Source organism: Poecilia reticulata, linkage group LG6 (genome assembly GCF_000633615.1).
Source record: "Poecilia reticulata strain Guanapo linkage group LG6, Guppy_female_1.0+MT, whole genome shotgun sequence".
NCBI classification, from domain to species: Eukaryota; Metazoa; Chordata; class Actinopteri; order Cyprinodontiformes; family Poeciliidae; genus Poecilia; species Poecilia reticulata.
In genome coordinates this window covers 16401087-16417257 of record NC_024336.1, presented here as the reverse complement: position 1 = coordinate 16417257, position 16171 = coordinate 16401087, and the positions used below count along the sequence as shown (strand labels likewise).

The 16171-nt window shown below is 39.3% G+C and overlaps 1 protein-coding gene across 1 annotated transcript in view; it reads left to right on the top strand.

Annotated features, from left to right (window-relative positions):
- The first annotated feature begins 7542 nt into the window (after nucleotides 1-7542).
- Nucleotides 7543-16171, top strand: part of pamr1b (peptidase domain containing associated with muscle regeneration 1b) — a 28559-nt gene continuing 19930 nt past the window's right edge. The window contains exon 1 of the mRNA XM_008411867.2: nucleotides 7543-7879. Within this exon, the coding sequence (XP_008410089.1) occupies nucleotides 7723-7879 (157 nt within the window). The 5' untranslated portion in view covers nucleotides 7543-7722. The remainder of the gene's footprint in view (nucleotides 7880-16171) is intronic.

Sequence of the window (16171 nt, the reverse complement as noted above, 5' to 3'; positions counted from 1 at the left end):
ATTCTGGTCCACCATCCGGCGTCTCAGGAGGGGGAACCAGTGCAGCACCAACACTGTTTATAGTGGGGATGGTGTGCTGCTGACCTCAACTCGGGACGTTGTGGGCSGGTGGGCGGAATACTTTGAAGACCTCCTCAATCCCACCAACATGCCTTCTGTTGAGGAAGCTGAGCCTGGGGACTCTGGGTTGGGCTCTCCAATCTCTGGGGACGAGGTCGCCGAGGTGGTCAAAAAGCTCCTCGGTGGCAAGGCCCTGGGGGTGGATGAGATCCGCCCAGAGTTCCTTAAAGCTTTGGATGTTGCAGGGTTGTGTTGGCTCATGCCACTCTGCAATATCGCATGGACATCGGGGGCAGTTCCCCTGGATTGGCAGACTGGGGTGGTGGTTCCCCTGTTAAAAAAGGGGGACCGGAGGGTGTGCTCCAATTACAGGGGGTTACACTCTTAAGCCTCCCTGATAAGGTCTATTCAGGGGTCCTGGAGAGGAGGGTCCGTCGGATAGTCGGAACCTCGGATTCAGGAAGAGCAGTGTGGTTTTCATCCTGGTCGTGGAACACTGGACCAGCTCTACACCCTCAGCAGAGTCCTGGAGGGTGCATGGGAGTTCGCCCAACCAGTCTACATGTGTTTTGTGGACTTGGAGAAGGCGTTTGACCGTGTCCCTCGGGAGGCGCTGTGGGGGGTACTCCGGGAGTATGGGGTACCGGGCCCTTTGATACGGGCTGTCAGGTCCCTGTATGACGGGTGTCAGAGTCTGGTCCGCATTGCCGGCAGTAAGTCGGGCTCGTTTCCTGTGAGAGTTGGACTCCGCCAAGGCTGCCCTTTTGTCACCGATTCTGTTCATTACTTTTATGGACAGAATTTCTAGGTGCAGTCGAAGTGTTGAGGGGATCCATTTTGGTGGCCTTAGGATCGCATCTCTGCTTTTTATGGATGTGGTCCTGTTGGCTTCATCGGAATGTGATCTGCAGCTTTCACTGGAGCGGTTCGCAGCCGAGTGTGAAGCGGCCGGTATGAGGCTCAGTGCCTCCAAATCCGAGGCTATGGTCTTGAGCCGGAAAAGGGTAGAGTGCCTTCTCCAGGTTAGGGGGGTCGTCCTGCCTCAAGTGGAGGAGTTTAAGTATCTGGGGATCTTGTTCACGAATGAGGGAAGAAGGGAGCGGGAGATTGACAGGCGGATTGGGGCAGCGTCTGCCGTGAAGCGGGCGTTGTACCGGTTTGTCGTGGTGAAGAGAGAGCTGAGCCAAAAAGTGAAGCTCTCGATTTACCGGTCGATCTACGTTCCCACCCTCATCTATGGTCATGAGCTTTGGGTCATGACCGAAAGAACGAGATCATGGGTACAAGCGGCCGAAATGGGTTTCCTCCGCAGGGTGGCTGGCTCTCCCTTAGAGATAGGGTGAGAAGCTCGGTCATCCGGGAGGGACTCAGAGTAGAGCCGCTGCTCCTCCACGTCGAGAGGAGCCAGTTGAGGTGGCTCGGGCATCTGGTAAGGATGCCTCCTGGACGCCTCCCTGGTGATGTGTTCCGGGTACGTCCCACCGGGAGGAGGCCTCGGGGAAGACCCAGGACAGGCAGGAGGGACTATGTCTCTCGGCTAGCCTGGGAACGTCTTTGGATTCGCCCGGAGGAGCTGGAAGAAGTGGCTGGGGAGAGGGAAGTCTGGGCCTCCCTTCTGAAGCTGCTGCCCCCGCGACCCGACCTGGTTTCCAGCCGACGAGTTCTAGCTTCAGTGATTCAGCAGCTGAGATTGAGTCCAAAATCCGATACGAGATTCATCTGTGCTGTAGTGAATCCGTCTCTCTTTAAAGATATCTCCCTCTTCTTCCTCACATCGTGTCTTTATGAAACCTTCAAAACAAAAAAGGAAGATTTGGGATGTATCTTACTTTTTACAGAGTGAACGAATTACACATAAATAATAGTCTTTACAACCTGTGTAAACTTTGCTGATGAATGTTATAACATGTAAGTTTTATAATATATGTTACATTGTCACATTTCCAATGTAGGCTCTTGTGTCAGTCAGATAATCTAAGTCAATGTTATATAATTTTTTTTTTTGATTTACGGAATCAGCCTTCATAGCGGGGCTGAACCCCGTATTACACCAAGCAATGTAACTAATATTAGCTGGTATCTCGCCGGTGGACATAAATACAGTAAAATAATATTCTAATCACACAATAATATGCCCATCTTACTTGTGGAATGTTGTCCGTGGAGCCCTCACGTTAATAGTCCGTCGCTCCAAACAAGAATATCCCTCAGTGCTGAGGCATCATCTGCTGTTTTGGTTGAGCAAAGTAGGAGGGACGACCCATCCAAGATGGCCGCCGTATTTCCTGCGCCGGAGCAGCCAAAGCGGGGTCTACTCTTATATTATGTCTACTGGGGACTCGCAACAAATGGGTGGCAGAGGTCATCGTGGCGGCACGTAGCTGGTAGATGTTTCTGTGTGACAAACAAAGAAGTTAAATCCTGTTGCTAACATGAACACAAAAGCTATAAATGTCTGGGCAAGGAGAGAGTTCATCTGTTCAACTGACTGGCGATGAATACATAAACAAAAAGCTGGGTTGTTGACATTTTGTATAAGTGTATTTGTGAGCCTGCCTCTTTATTATTGAATTTAATAGAATTTCAGATTTTTGTATAACTTTTCTTCAGGTGAACTTAGAAAGTGTTAAGGAAAAATTATAATTTGTAGTATTTAATATAGTTTAAACATCTTTGAACAGGTTTATGTTAGTGGTTTGAAACTAAAACTATTGCTGGGTAAGTATTGAAACAGAGAGATCTGTAGTAGAGCTTCTGCCCGGACCCCTGTGGTCTTACAGGAGGCCATAAATTAACATATACAGGGAGCCAGAGACAGTATCATTTAAATTACCTTGGGAAACAGGAACCTGGCCAGTTCACAAGACATCAGAAGCCTTCTGTGGACATCTGGGATGGTGTAAAATGTTTTAAACCACTAACATCTAATTTGTAAGATATTTCTCTTAGTTATTGATAGCATGCTCTGACTGAAAATTGTTATCTTGTTTTAGAATTAATTTAGTCAATGATGAATGTATTTGAAGTTGTATTATTTCTGACTATATTAGAATCAAATGAAAATGTTTTGTTTAGTATTAGGAAATTGCTTAGGTTTATTGTGAATGATTGTCTTAATTTTTATTTGAATATTATATTAGGTTAGAAACAGGAATTGTACACCATTATTTTCTGTTGATGTTATGTATTGCTTTTTGGTTTTATATCAGGACTAAACCTTGAAGGTGCTGAGGGCAGAAGAACAAAATGGGTTTCTGGAGATAACTTTTCATTGAATTAAAATACAGAATTAAAGGTTTGTTAAACCTTTAATTCTTTACCTGTGAGCTACCTGTGAGGCTCCTTCATCTGTTTCTCCTTGCCCAGATGGCTGTAGAGCCACAGGAGGCCGGATAGTGTTAAGAAAATAAATTTAAAATAAGTTAGTTTTAAAATTTAACAAGACTTGATTGAAATAGCCTAATTATAGTTTTAAAATTTATAACTTATTCTGGCCTATTGACCTTTATTTTACTTGTAGTTAAAGCAGATGGTTTGTCAAGATCTCTGATCTGTCCTTTGTCTGGGAAACAATCAGTAGGAAGTTCCAGCTTTTCACACTGATCTGTGAAAGCCATAAACCAGCAGGAATTCGGAGAGTCTGCTACCACCTTATTGAGATCTTGTGAACAAATTGCAGAGAGTTTCTAACTTTAAAAAGGGTCAGAGACAGGTCCTGGTTGGATAAGCAGAGATACGCCTTATTTGAATATATTAAAGAGGAAAACACGCCTACAGGTATAAAAGTTAGTGCACAAGGGAAATAATTTAGAAAAATCTGATTTTAGTTTCCTGTTCTATCTTATACTTTCTTCTGATTGGATTACAATTCTGTAATTCTGTGACGTCAACACGCATTGTTGTGTTTCTGTGCTCACACGCGGTCACGTGAGAGAACCCGGGACCATAGGAAGAAGCAGAGCCAGATTCTTTCCTAAATTTAATCAGATAAATAACTCTTCCTTAACAAAAGTGAGCTATTATTGTTACAGGTTAATTTTCTAAACTACAGAAAAGTAATTGTTAGGGAAGCTAGGGAAGAAAAATTTAATTGATGTTGATATCCAATATTAACTCTGCTGTTACGTTAGATTTACCAGTTTTATATTTTATCTTATTTTTTTTAAAAATCTGATTACTCGGTTAATTGTAAGAATAATCGATAGATTACTCGACTACTAAAATATTTGTTTACAACAGCCCTAGTACAATTGAAAGCAAGTTGGACTATGGGAAGCACCAAAAGCGAAACAAGAAACTGCTCCATTCTCATTTTCTATGAGACATGGTTAAACTCATCTGTCCCTGATCATGCCATCAGTCTGGAGGAAATGTGGATATAATAACTTATCTAACCTGATGAAAACCTCACCGAGATCTACAATGTCTTTTTCAAGAAGGACCGGGCAAGACACTGTTTATTAGCATTTACATTCACAAAAATGCTCATGTCTCCCTGTCTGGCGATCCGGTGTGTGAGTTTTGGTTTGAGAGTTGCCAGAAGAATGCCAGTTTTCTGATCGTATTGTGTCAAGTGAAAAACTGGGCTTTTTTTTTTTTTTTTTGACTGTGCAGATTTTGAGAACTTTGTCCAGCATTTAATGGGCCTCAGTGAGTAAATTAAATGTTCCATTTCACGACAAAAGAGTAGGTGAAAGACCATACAATTTTTAATTTTTTTTTAACTACGGTAACCAGAGCCAGATGGAGTAAATCAATATTGTACTTCTTTTTTGTTAGATCCGTCACAGAAAGTTGTGATCTGTGCAAAATTAAAAAAACACAGGTTATATTGATTTGAAAATATTGCAAGCTAAACCCTTTTCTTAAAACATTTACAAAATATGATTTTCCATTTATGATGCAACATAGTAAATATGTAGTGAGAACTTGTATTATTTTTTACTTTTAGGGATTAGCAAAACCAACTTAACTTGAAGATGAAGTTGACTGACGATGAATATAAATAAGCTGTAGGGTTTTTTTTTCAGTCTTGATTGCTTGCAAGATGCCTCTTCATATTTTGCTCTAGTGTCTGGGACATCCGCTAAAGTAGTTTGAGAGCAAAACCCACTTGTCACTTGTCACATTTAGTTTATAGCAAAGTGAAAAACATCACAAAATATTTTTTACTTTGCAGCATTTGCATTGCTGTTGTGCAAAACTTTGAATTTAGTTCAGCCAAGAGTAACTGCACAGAAGAAGCAATGAAGCAGTATGTGCCCTGCATATGACTGAACATCACACATAAATATAACACAACAATAACAACGGATTGGTTAGTATTCTGTCCTCAAATGCCACAATGTGCCTGTTCAGGCTTCCAAAAGTGACTCAATAAGAGATTTAAATGTGCAATTGTGTCATGTGACAGAGATCTTGTCACAATTAAATCATTACCCTTTTATTGAGTAAAATCAAAATGTCATACAATAACTTTGCACGACGAGTTTGCTTTCCAAAAGAAAGAAAGAAAAAAACATAAAAGCAGGACCTTCTGATCATTTCTCTTTGACAAGTCTGTCATGCAAAACCTCAACATCTGCTGCTGTTTCACCCAACAGTCTGTGTTTTTCTGATGAGGGAATCTGTAGTTGCAGTGGTATTTAATATCATTGCAAATTCCTTTTCAACCCACATTGTGCTGTCAGTGCTGAGATGTTTTTCTGAAACTTGCGTAGCTTACGTACAATACCCATTAAAAGACCTAAGCTTTGTAAGTCTGCCGTCCCGCATGAAAACCGTTCTCCTTCAGGGTATTCTAAGACTTAATTATGTGTGAGCAGGAGAATTACATCATTGTGAGAGTGTTAGGGTGACTAATGGTCCAGACAGATTTTAAGTGCAGTCAACAGCCGTTATTACAGTACATAACTCTCTTACCATTTTTAGTTTAATGAAATCCAGATCACTGTTGCTCTGTTGTGCGTATGATTTCCTTGTGCGAGGAAATGATAGAGGGAGCCCAAAAATTAATAAAGCAGAATCCAAGCTATGATATTTGTAAATTTTGTACAGCATTACTTTGYGCCAAATAATAATAAAATAATAATTTTAAAGTGGAAGAAAAAACTTAGTTGCCAGCTTTAAAAAAAAAAAGTGAATCTAAAGGTGTAGGATGCATTTGTATTCAGCCATTTTCACTGTGATACCCCTAAACTAAATCAACTGAATGACAACCAGATGCCTTGAGCTCTCAAACAATATGTAAATATCATCTATTTTTGATATATTCCTAGTATTAATACAGCTGTTCTGAGCAGGCCTCAGAGACTTGTAGGACATATGTAGATAGATGGCATCATAAAGCGCAAGCTCCATGCCAGACAGGTTAAGGATAAAGTTGTGGAGAAGTTTATGACAGGGTTAGRCTATAAAGGTATATCCCAAGGTTTGGGGATCTCATAGAGCACTGTTTGATTCATCATCCGAAAATGTAGGTAAAATGTAAGACAAAAAAAATAATAATAATAATATAATACACATTACCCTGAACACACCATCCCGGCTTTTTCTTGAGCAGGAACATTGGTCAGAGTAGACAGGAAGATTGATGGAGCCGGATTCAAAGAAGTCCTGGAAGAAAACCTGCTGGAGACTGGAGCAGAGGTTCACCTGAGAGAATGAGGACAGCAGCTCCAAGCATACAGCCAGAGAAATAACACTGTAGTTTCAATCAGAGCTGGTCTAAATGTAGCCAACTTATAGTCACTGGTAAAACTTGAAAACTGATAGATGGCCTGTATCCAATTTTATTTTTGTGGCACAACTCCAAGCTACTTTCGTTGCTCTACCACATATCATAATATTAGCAAGCTGAGTTTACTGACTATTTTAAGTAACTTGCATTGTACACACGTTCTACATGTTGTTGCCAATTTAAAGCTGAAGTCAGCAGTAAGAAGCCTTAAAACCTTTTCACAGCTTGTTTTTCCTCAACTGGGGTTTTACAGAGTTTCCATTCTGTATCAGTCTGCTTTAACTCAAGTGTTTAATCACGAGAAATTGGAGGAGTGGCTCTTAAACACAGTGGGCGTGCTATTGACTTAATCTCAAATTAATTACTTGTCTTCATTTTATTGTAAAAAGCTTATTGCTCTCTGAGACCAAACACAGCTGGGGCGTTTTTTTTTTTTTTTTTGCTTGTGTGAACTTGATAACACTGACCTCAGGATTTTATTTTTTTTATTCATGAACACACATCCAGTGACAGAGACATAAATTCTGTCACCGCATAATTGACACGATCGTGGCAAAGAGAGCGTGGAACGCTGAGCGCGCGCGTGTGTGTATGAGATCATTATGAGTTACAAGCATAAAATACTGGCGCTTGCTTTCATTCATCAGCCGTGATGTTGGTGTTTAAGTGAGGCAAGGGGGAGTTTTTCCTATTTCTTTTTTTTTCTTTTTTTTTTTAGGGAGACCACTGCCAGTGGAACTCCTTTGCAAGGCTGGGCTGTAACTTGAACCCTAGGAGCTGTAAGAGAGGGAGAAGCTGAGGGAGAAAGACACTGGGCAAGAAAGAGGGAAATAAAAGGGAGGGGGAGGGAAGGAAGGAATGAAAGGCAAAGAGAGAGTAATGTCAGCTGAGTTCAGAAAGTAAACAGAGGCACAGACTGCAGCATGCTGTCTGCGGGACAGGAACAACAGCTGGGGCAAACCCACGGCAGCATTCGGACAATCCGACTGACCAACACCTTTATGTCCAGAAGAGAGGGCTGGCTCCTCTCTGTCTCCCTTATTTTCATCTCTTTGCCCGTGGGGACAGCATGGCCTTACGGTAAGAGCTACGCTATGATTTACCTTCACTGCACTTGTTTTTCTCCCTCTTCCAATCTCACGAGTTTACTTGTCTTTTTTCTCAATACCCCAGCATCTGCGCTCTTGCCTTTCCCTCTCCTCTTGTCAGTCCAAGCAGTCTGTGACAGAAGGATGTGGGGGATGTGAAGTCTATTTTATTGCTGTTTTAGTGAATAAAAATACAAGTCAGTGCAAGTCCTTGCCTTACAGCCCTTATCATGAAACGACATTAATGCCTGTGAAGTCTAGTAGAAGATAATGACTCTGCGATGTTCAGCTTTTCAGCTGTTTTTGAGAGAATGAGTGGAAATGTTTTTGTTTTGGAAGAATCGCCAACAAAGCAAAAGTGGGATGCCGTCATACATTCCTCGAGGTGAATTTAGGCACTGGGAGTCCAAATAAGCTTGTTGAATCTTGGCACATGTTCCCCATTGTCTCAGATTCCCCTCTTTAAATGCTCAAGCGTGCCGTGAGCAGGATTGTCTCTCCCTGCTTACCATGACCACTTGAACCACTGGAAGACATGACTCACATTTGAGTCAGTAACTCTTTTCTAATCTGTATACCATGAACTGTGCCTAAGACTCCGGGCTGAACCTCTGCCTTTTGGTCTGATTCCTCTTTAGGATGCTTCAGGCTCATTAAAAACCCATATGTACAATTAACAAGTAATACTGGTGAGTTTGACATACGGCTGGAAAGAAACAGTTTCCTTTGCCAGATACGTATGTTGTTGTCAGCTGAGTCACTTACTGCATGTCTTGTTTCATAATCAGCTGATGATAGAACTTTTATTGCACAACATGAAGAAGGTTTCCTCTTAAAAGGAGAGAGAAAAAAATCCTGTCTTTGGGGGCTGTTTACATGATTGTTTCTCCTTGCATTTATGGCAGTTTGGTCATGTTTTGGTGTCCCTCTTTGGCTTTTTGATGTGCTTAAGACTTTCTGTTTGGTATTCCCTGTTCTCTCTCCCTTGTTGTTCTGACAAGCAGTGGTGTGTTTAGTTAAAGCCCACACAGAAATCCTTTTTTTGTGTTTCTGGGCAGCGCACACCAGAGAAGCAAATATTCATGCTCGCAAATGTAAAAAAACATATCTTAAACCAGATATTTACAGACACTGCACAAAAAGAAATATGTTTGTTTACTTATAAACTTCTGTGTACACACAGAGAAAAAAAAAACCTTTTTAGCTCTGTCCATGCCTTTTCTACGGACCTGAGATCAGAGTTGTGCTCTTTTGCCAAGAGTAATGTTGGTAAAAAAATAAAAAATAAATAAAATATATATATNATATATAAACAAAAAAACAAAACCTTAAATTTTACGTTCATATGGTGACAAAACATGTATCCAAACATTAAGGTCTTCGTCTTAGAGTGCATTTACAAACTGTAATTGGGCTTTTTTATGCTACTGCTAATGCAATGGCCTTTTCCTCCCTGTCTGGCCTTTCAGCACTTACTGTTTCCGTCCTGCACCGCATAATATCAGGACATTCACATGGTGTTAATACCAGCATTTAATTCTATTGATAAGATTTCTACTATGCTGTCACAAAAACACAATGTGTCAGCTGTTGGATTAAAGTACATCCAAGTATGTGTCTCCATCGAACTCAGTTATTGTAGATTACCTTATCTGGGGTTTTTGAAGTCATTACTTTGTTTTCTGGGCATTCCCACATTGTTTACATTTTTAAATTTCAGAATTTTTAGAAAGTAAAAAAAAAATCCTTTGTTTTCCTGGTGTTAATAATCCCTACTGACCTAAAATAGAAAACATTTAATCTGTTAAAATATCAAGAAAAAAGGCTGGTCTGTCTTTCTATATTTGTTCTAATTTACTCAAACTTTGTTTTCAGTTGCATTCTTAAACAGAGACAGAGTAAATGAAGAAGTGTAGCTGCATGATCTAAAACAACAAGGCAACTTATTTTAACAAAGTCGAGTTTCATATCAGCCTTATAACCTAACGCTTAAAACCAGACACTTTAACTTATAAGCATTCCATCGCACCGTTTACCCACGGAGTCGAATAAGGTGGACAGACATTTAATTCTGTTGGTGGTTTCCAGTCTGAGGAACCTACTCAAATCAACATACATGGACCGGCCAATCAAATCGTTGCTCTCGGGTATCTTCAGACACACAGTGACCACAGTGCTGCCCTGGGATTTCCCCCTTTTGGATGATAACTAAATCACTCTGACCTCAACATACCAGACAGCTGTTGTGGCAGTAAGAAAAATTGTATGCTCCTTTACAACGCAAACCTACACTGTACTTCCTCTCACAGCTGCTGTAAAAAAGTTATTTTTCCAAAATACATCAGTGTGAAATAAGATTTATTTTGTCAGGGAGGAAAGTATTTACTTAGTTGCATATAAATACTGCCAGCTGTCATTTATAGCAGGAAAATTCCTCCAAAGCAAATTGCGACTTAACTATAGCAAAGCTAAAATATAACTGAACTTCTTGTTTTGCTGGGCAAGAAGTTCAGTTATAACTAACATCAGATGAATTGATGTTAGTAAGTTGTTTGAAACTTCAAGAAGTTAAGATTTATTTTTTTTTTTGCTTGTACTGTGAAACAGTAAATCTTGTGTGAAAGCCAACATGTATGGTTGAGCTCAAAGGCTATGGATAAATTCAAAAACGTTATCATGCATCAGTCTAAGTTTAACAGAGTAATCTAAAATGCATTCATTGTGCTATGACACTAGCAGTGTCATAGCACAATGGCACTGCTATGTCATTGTGTTTGTAAATTCAAATGTATAGAGATGAAAACTACCACAGGTAGAAACAGTGCCCACTAGTTATGTAATTTAAAATAATTGCTCATGCCCTCTTTGTGGTTAAGACCTTAATCAAATCAGTTCCATAACATTTCTGACTAAGGAGGAATAGGGTCTCTTCATTAAATTCTATGCATTGTAGATTGTCCTGTGTAAAATTTGTATGTGCATTTCCTTCTGGTCTACGTCATTATAACTGACTAAATGTTAAGGGTAATTGCCCTTCTGGTGAACCGTGATCTCAGCCTCTATTGCTGCTTCTAGCAAGTTTTCTTCAAGGACTTTCTTGTCCTTGATGAAGAAGATCATACCCACAGCATGATTTACCACTAATGGTGTGGTATTGAGCTAGTTTTTGCCCACAACTGACAGCAGTTATTTATGTGCTCCATACTTTGGAGGGCAACATTAGTTTTCACTTCAAGAGTTGTCTTCCTTGCCCAATCCCAAACCGTTCACATTTCAAAGTTTTTGGATGTCAATTTGGAGTCCAGTTTGGCTCTAAACACAACACCTGGATGCAAGTCTAAACTGGAGAAAGAGAAGATTCTCCTGGGAAATTATATGTCAGGAAAACAGGCCCTACATTTGGGTTTTAAACTTATCTCACTTTCAAAAGAGGTGCTGTGTAGAAAATAGATTTGCTTCACTCATTTAGTGCAGATGTGGGACCCATAACTCAGTCATGAGGTCAAGTTCATCATCTGTAACACATTTGAAATGTTTTGTATAATCATAGGTTTATATTTAAGCGCATCCTAAAATACAAAACGACCACTGACTTCAAAGTGTTTTTTGGCAGTGGTTCAGAAGGTCAAAGGACCAATACCGCAACGAGTCCGAGCAGATGTTCACAAGAGTCATGGGAATCTTTACCTGTGCAATCTGGATCAGTGCTGATGGCTGTAACAACGACAGCTGCCTCAACTCTAAAGACGTTTCAAGATCGCATGGGACAAAACAGAATTTGATTTCAGTCTTCATTTCCTGTCCATTATGATTCACTAGAACTCTTCGTAAACGTCTTTGTGCAATCCATATTTTTGTCCATGCTAGCAACCTACTTTAGCAGGGACAATAATATTCTTAGACAGAAGATGGTACCAAAGACACAGCAGATAAAGAAAACAATGAGTTGGATGATGAGCATAAGACGAAGAAGAAGCTAAAGAGACAATGGCAATTGGCCTGCATTTGCTTTGCCTCCATAGCATTTTGCCCTTCTATACACACACTCATGGTAAGCTTCACTGTAGCCACAGCTGCACTGGGAAGACCAACATCTAATCAGTGCCACCAAGTTGTTTGCCTACCAAGTTGGGTGAAGTGTCTTCCCCAAGGCCACTGAGACTGACTTCAGCAGGGATTTGAACCAGCAACCCACCAGTTACAGGACAAGTCCCTGCACTCTGAGGTCACAGGAGAAAGTTCACAATGACTCTTTTCTTAATGGACTACACTGTGGGGTCATCTTGCAAGTATACATAAATGGCATTAAAGTCACTTTTTTACAGTTCTTTCTTCCTTTCACATTGTGTGTTGACACCGAGAAACCTTAGGTATTATCACCTCCAAGAGGATGTGGTGGAAACTGTATTTTTCCGAGTGTAATGCGGCTGTTCAGTTTAGCTAAAAATAGTATGGAAAAAGGGACAGGCTTGTATGCAAGGCTCAAGGAGCTCAAGTTCACATATGCAGAGCAGGGCTATGTCAAGACAGGCTTGGTCAAGTTTAATTTGTTGCTCACTAGTAACCTGAAAACTGATATTTATTGAGAATTATTTGCATGATAAATATTTACTCCCATAACAATCAAAATACAACATTTTCATGTTACATCTAGTACAGTCTAGCTTTTAAAAAAAATATTTGAAATTTAATATTTAGAGATCTTAGAATCTTAATTTATCTGGTGATGTGGCTTACATCTTTGTGACAAGTCAAACAGTTTTCAGGGCCCCCTGCTGGCCTGGAGGTCCTAACCGGAGTACTGTGTACATTATACTTTGGCCAGCTTTGCCAAAATCCCAGTTTTTTATGCTTTTAACTAGATGTCAAAAACCTTCTTTTAGATGGACTTGTGCCACGCATGCTTAACAGTCCATTTAGAAGCTCTGTGTCTGGAATGGAACAAGCAGATACGTCTTACATAAGAGGAGATGAACATCCCCCACAAAAATGTGCACACTTAGAAAGAAAACATACTGTGTAAAAAAGAAAACTGTCCTGATCTTTAATAGTGTTTCATTCCTCAGTGGTTACATCTTGTTTCACTCACCTACAATCATATTACAACACATAACATCAGATGGAGAGATTTTTATTTATTTTTTATAAAAAGCTATTTCTTTATAGTTAGGGTATCTCTCTCTGCTGACTGCCAACACTTTTAGTTTGTCTTTAAATTCATGTTAGCTGGGGGCAAATTGTAAAACCACAGTTTTTGAGTTAAATTATGGGGTGCTGTGCAAGTCAAAAATAATTTGTTCATACTTTTTTTTTTTTTTTTTACAGTGACTGAAATCATTTTAAATGCTTTTGAGAAGTGAACCTAAAAAAACATCAGTGAAGTAGCAGTAGAAGTGTAGTAGGTGTTTGCAGGTGAACAGCTGTGCACAAATGATTTCACACCTGCTTTAACCTTTCAAAACTTCCATAAAAAGGCATTTTACCAGTTCAGTCAGCAACAACCTGCAGGTGTTCAATTGAGTGAACAACCGCAATATTTTTACAGGGGGTAATCTTAATGATTAGAGGGACACATTTTAACAGTAAGAAAGAATGTTTTACTCCCTGCAAATGCGCATCAAAGAAAAAGCAGAGGGAGTTCAAGAAAATAAAGATGCATTCCAGCATGTATCCAACTCTGGGGAGAACTTTCATAATCGTGCTTTGGAGCAAAACATTGCAGCCTTAACAGCAAAACTGGATTTCAGAAAAAAAAATGAATACAGTCCAGAATTTATAAACGCTGAAGAAACTATTTTCTGAATTAATGTAATACTTTGAGGAAAGCAAAAGGAATAATGGAAACTGGAAAGGCATTTCTTTAGGAATTAATATTAATTGTTCTGTTGCATTTCACTACAAACTTGGGGTCTTCTTTTACAATCTCTACACCAACAAAAACATGCATCGGTGGTCTGTGTAATCCTAATACCAGACCTTCTCGTAACGTCCTTTGACTCTGTCATATTTATGTCCATTAAATCAGATTTCATGGCCCCTCCAGACCATGTTCTGCAGTCCAGAGGCACATAACCTACATAATGGGGGGAGGTGGTGATGTCAGCACTTCCTAAATCACAATGCAGTAGGCATCACTTCTCTTCAAACACTGTTTAAAAAAACGCTTCACAAGGTAACAGTGAGGACAAGCTAAAGAAAAGCACATTTACTGAGAGTTTTGGTCTGACGCTGACTGCTTAATTGCCTAATTCCTTATTTGCTAGGATAATGTTGAAACCAAAACAAAAACAGTTTTCAGCTTGATTGATACAATTAAATTAATGCTAAATGTTTTGTTTTTAAGTTCAGTAATTCTGTACAATGTCCCTTTTTTTAAGTGACACAGTGTTGGTGGTAAGTGAGAGAAGACTGCAATTAGAATCCATATTTCTTTGAGGTAGATGGGGGATTATAAATATTGTATCACCAAAACTCATCATGGTTTGAAGCCAAACTGTCTGTGATGAATTATCCACCGATGCAGTTTGTAGAAAAGTAGAAAAATAACTGTTCTACTTTACTCTCTGAGAAAATAAGACTTCTCCGAGTCTTATTTTGAGTTTTTGTCTCTGTTTTTGTTTAAGGTTTATAACAAGGGGGTGGATTCAGACACCACAGCTACCTTGTAAACAACAGAAGAAGACAATAGTTTGGCCTGAGAAAGCCTGAATAATCTACAACATTGCAACATGGATGTTGAGAATTTCACTTTTGCTTTATTCCCACATATTTCTTTGCCGTTGTAGGAATAAAACACCAGGCCATTTTTGGAATTTTGGAATGGAGTTATTTTGTCTGCAAAACATCTTCCATATTTTTTTTTCCTATTTCCACTTCATGTACAAAGCATAATTTAAGAGGATTGTAAAGAAACTGTATGGCAAACTTAACTAACAGAATAAAAGTCAAAATCCTAATTTGGATAGTAATTGAGGAAAGCTAGCAGAATGGCAGGTATGTAACAAGCTTTCTTGTTCATTCTGTGCTTAAAGGGGCAGCAAAAATGTTTTGAAGTGCAATTCTTTGAAGCTATAATCAGTAACAGACCCAACACTTGATGTATAATGATGTATTGCTATGAGTTTGCAGAAAATTTAAGAATTTCAAACAAAGGAAACAGAAAATGCTTATAACCATGGAATACAACTCATTACCTCAACAGCAGTTTGTCAGTGTGCTGGGATAATAAAAAAAAAAAGAAGGAAGACCAAGAAAAGCTCAGAAACTTGTCTATAGCTGGATAAAAAGGCCTCAGTTCTGTAGTAAACCATTACACATTAAATCTTCTAGATAATAATCATCAAAATTGTTTAAAACAAATGAGCAAATAAAAAATCATCTGATCAGATAAAATCACTAAGAAACATATTCAAAACCCCTTACGTCAAAAAACTTGACACACTCAAGAACAACACAAACATATAATCCAAGTGAGTGAAGGTCATAAAGGTTATTTTTACATGAATGTGGCCTTCCTACTTTGGTAATGGAAGTCTTTAGTTAATACTGTAAATTAAGCTATTGAAATGTTCAGATATCCTCTTTGTAGAGCAACTCTGCCCTGGAACACAGGCAACCATCTTCTATATGTGGTGAGCCTGATATTATAAGGACTACACACGTTAAGAACAAAAAGCAACCAAAAACAGGTTAGGTTATTTGACTTCTGTCAATAGAAATGTAGCCCAGTTATACCGCTCTAAAGTAGGTACGGGCCCCTGAGTTCGTTAAACCCAGTAACTTATGAATAATAACTTAATACACTCGTGTTTAAAACCTATGTTGAGTTTCACTCACCTTAAAGTAACAATACTCCAGTACTTTTCTATTCTTCTCACCCAATCATGTAGCGCTGATTAAGAATAATAAACTTCACATACTATCATATAAAAAAATCAAACACACAGATTTGAACTCTTGAACATATATTAAACAATAATAGATTCACAAAATGCAAATATTTCAGTCTTTAGTTTCAACAAACCCTATATTAATAAATGTGGGCCTATGCTTCAATGTCCACCTATGCAGGCAATAATTAACTAAAATATAGTCCCAAACAAAAACCCGTTGCAGGCCTGATGTGATGAAGCGTGGACTTGCGATACCTTACTCCAAGGAAAATCTTGAACCTTCTTAGAATTTAACCTGTCCTTGGTCCCAGTCGGCAAGATGTCTTCCGCTCCTTCCCCAGTCCCTCGGTCCACAGAATTCAGGAACAGCAGGAAAGTCCAACGCAGACACA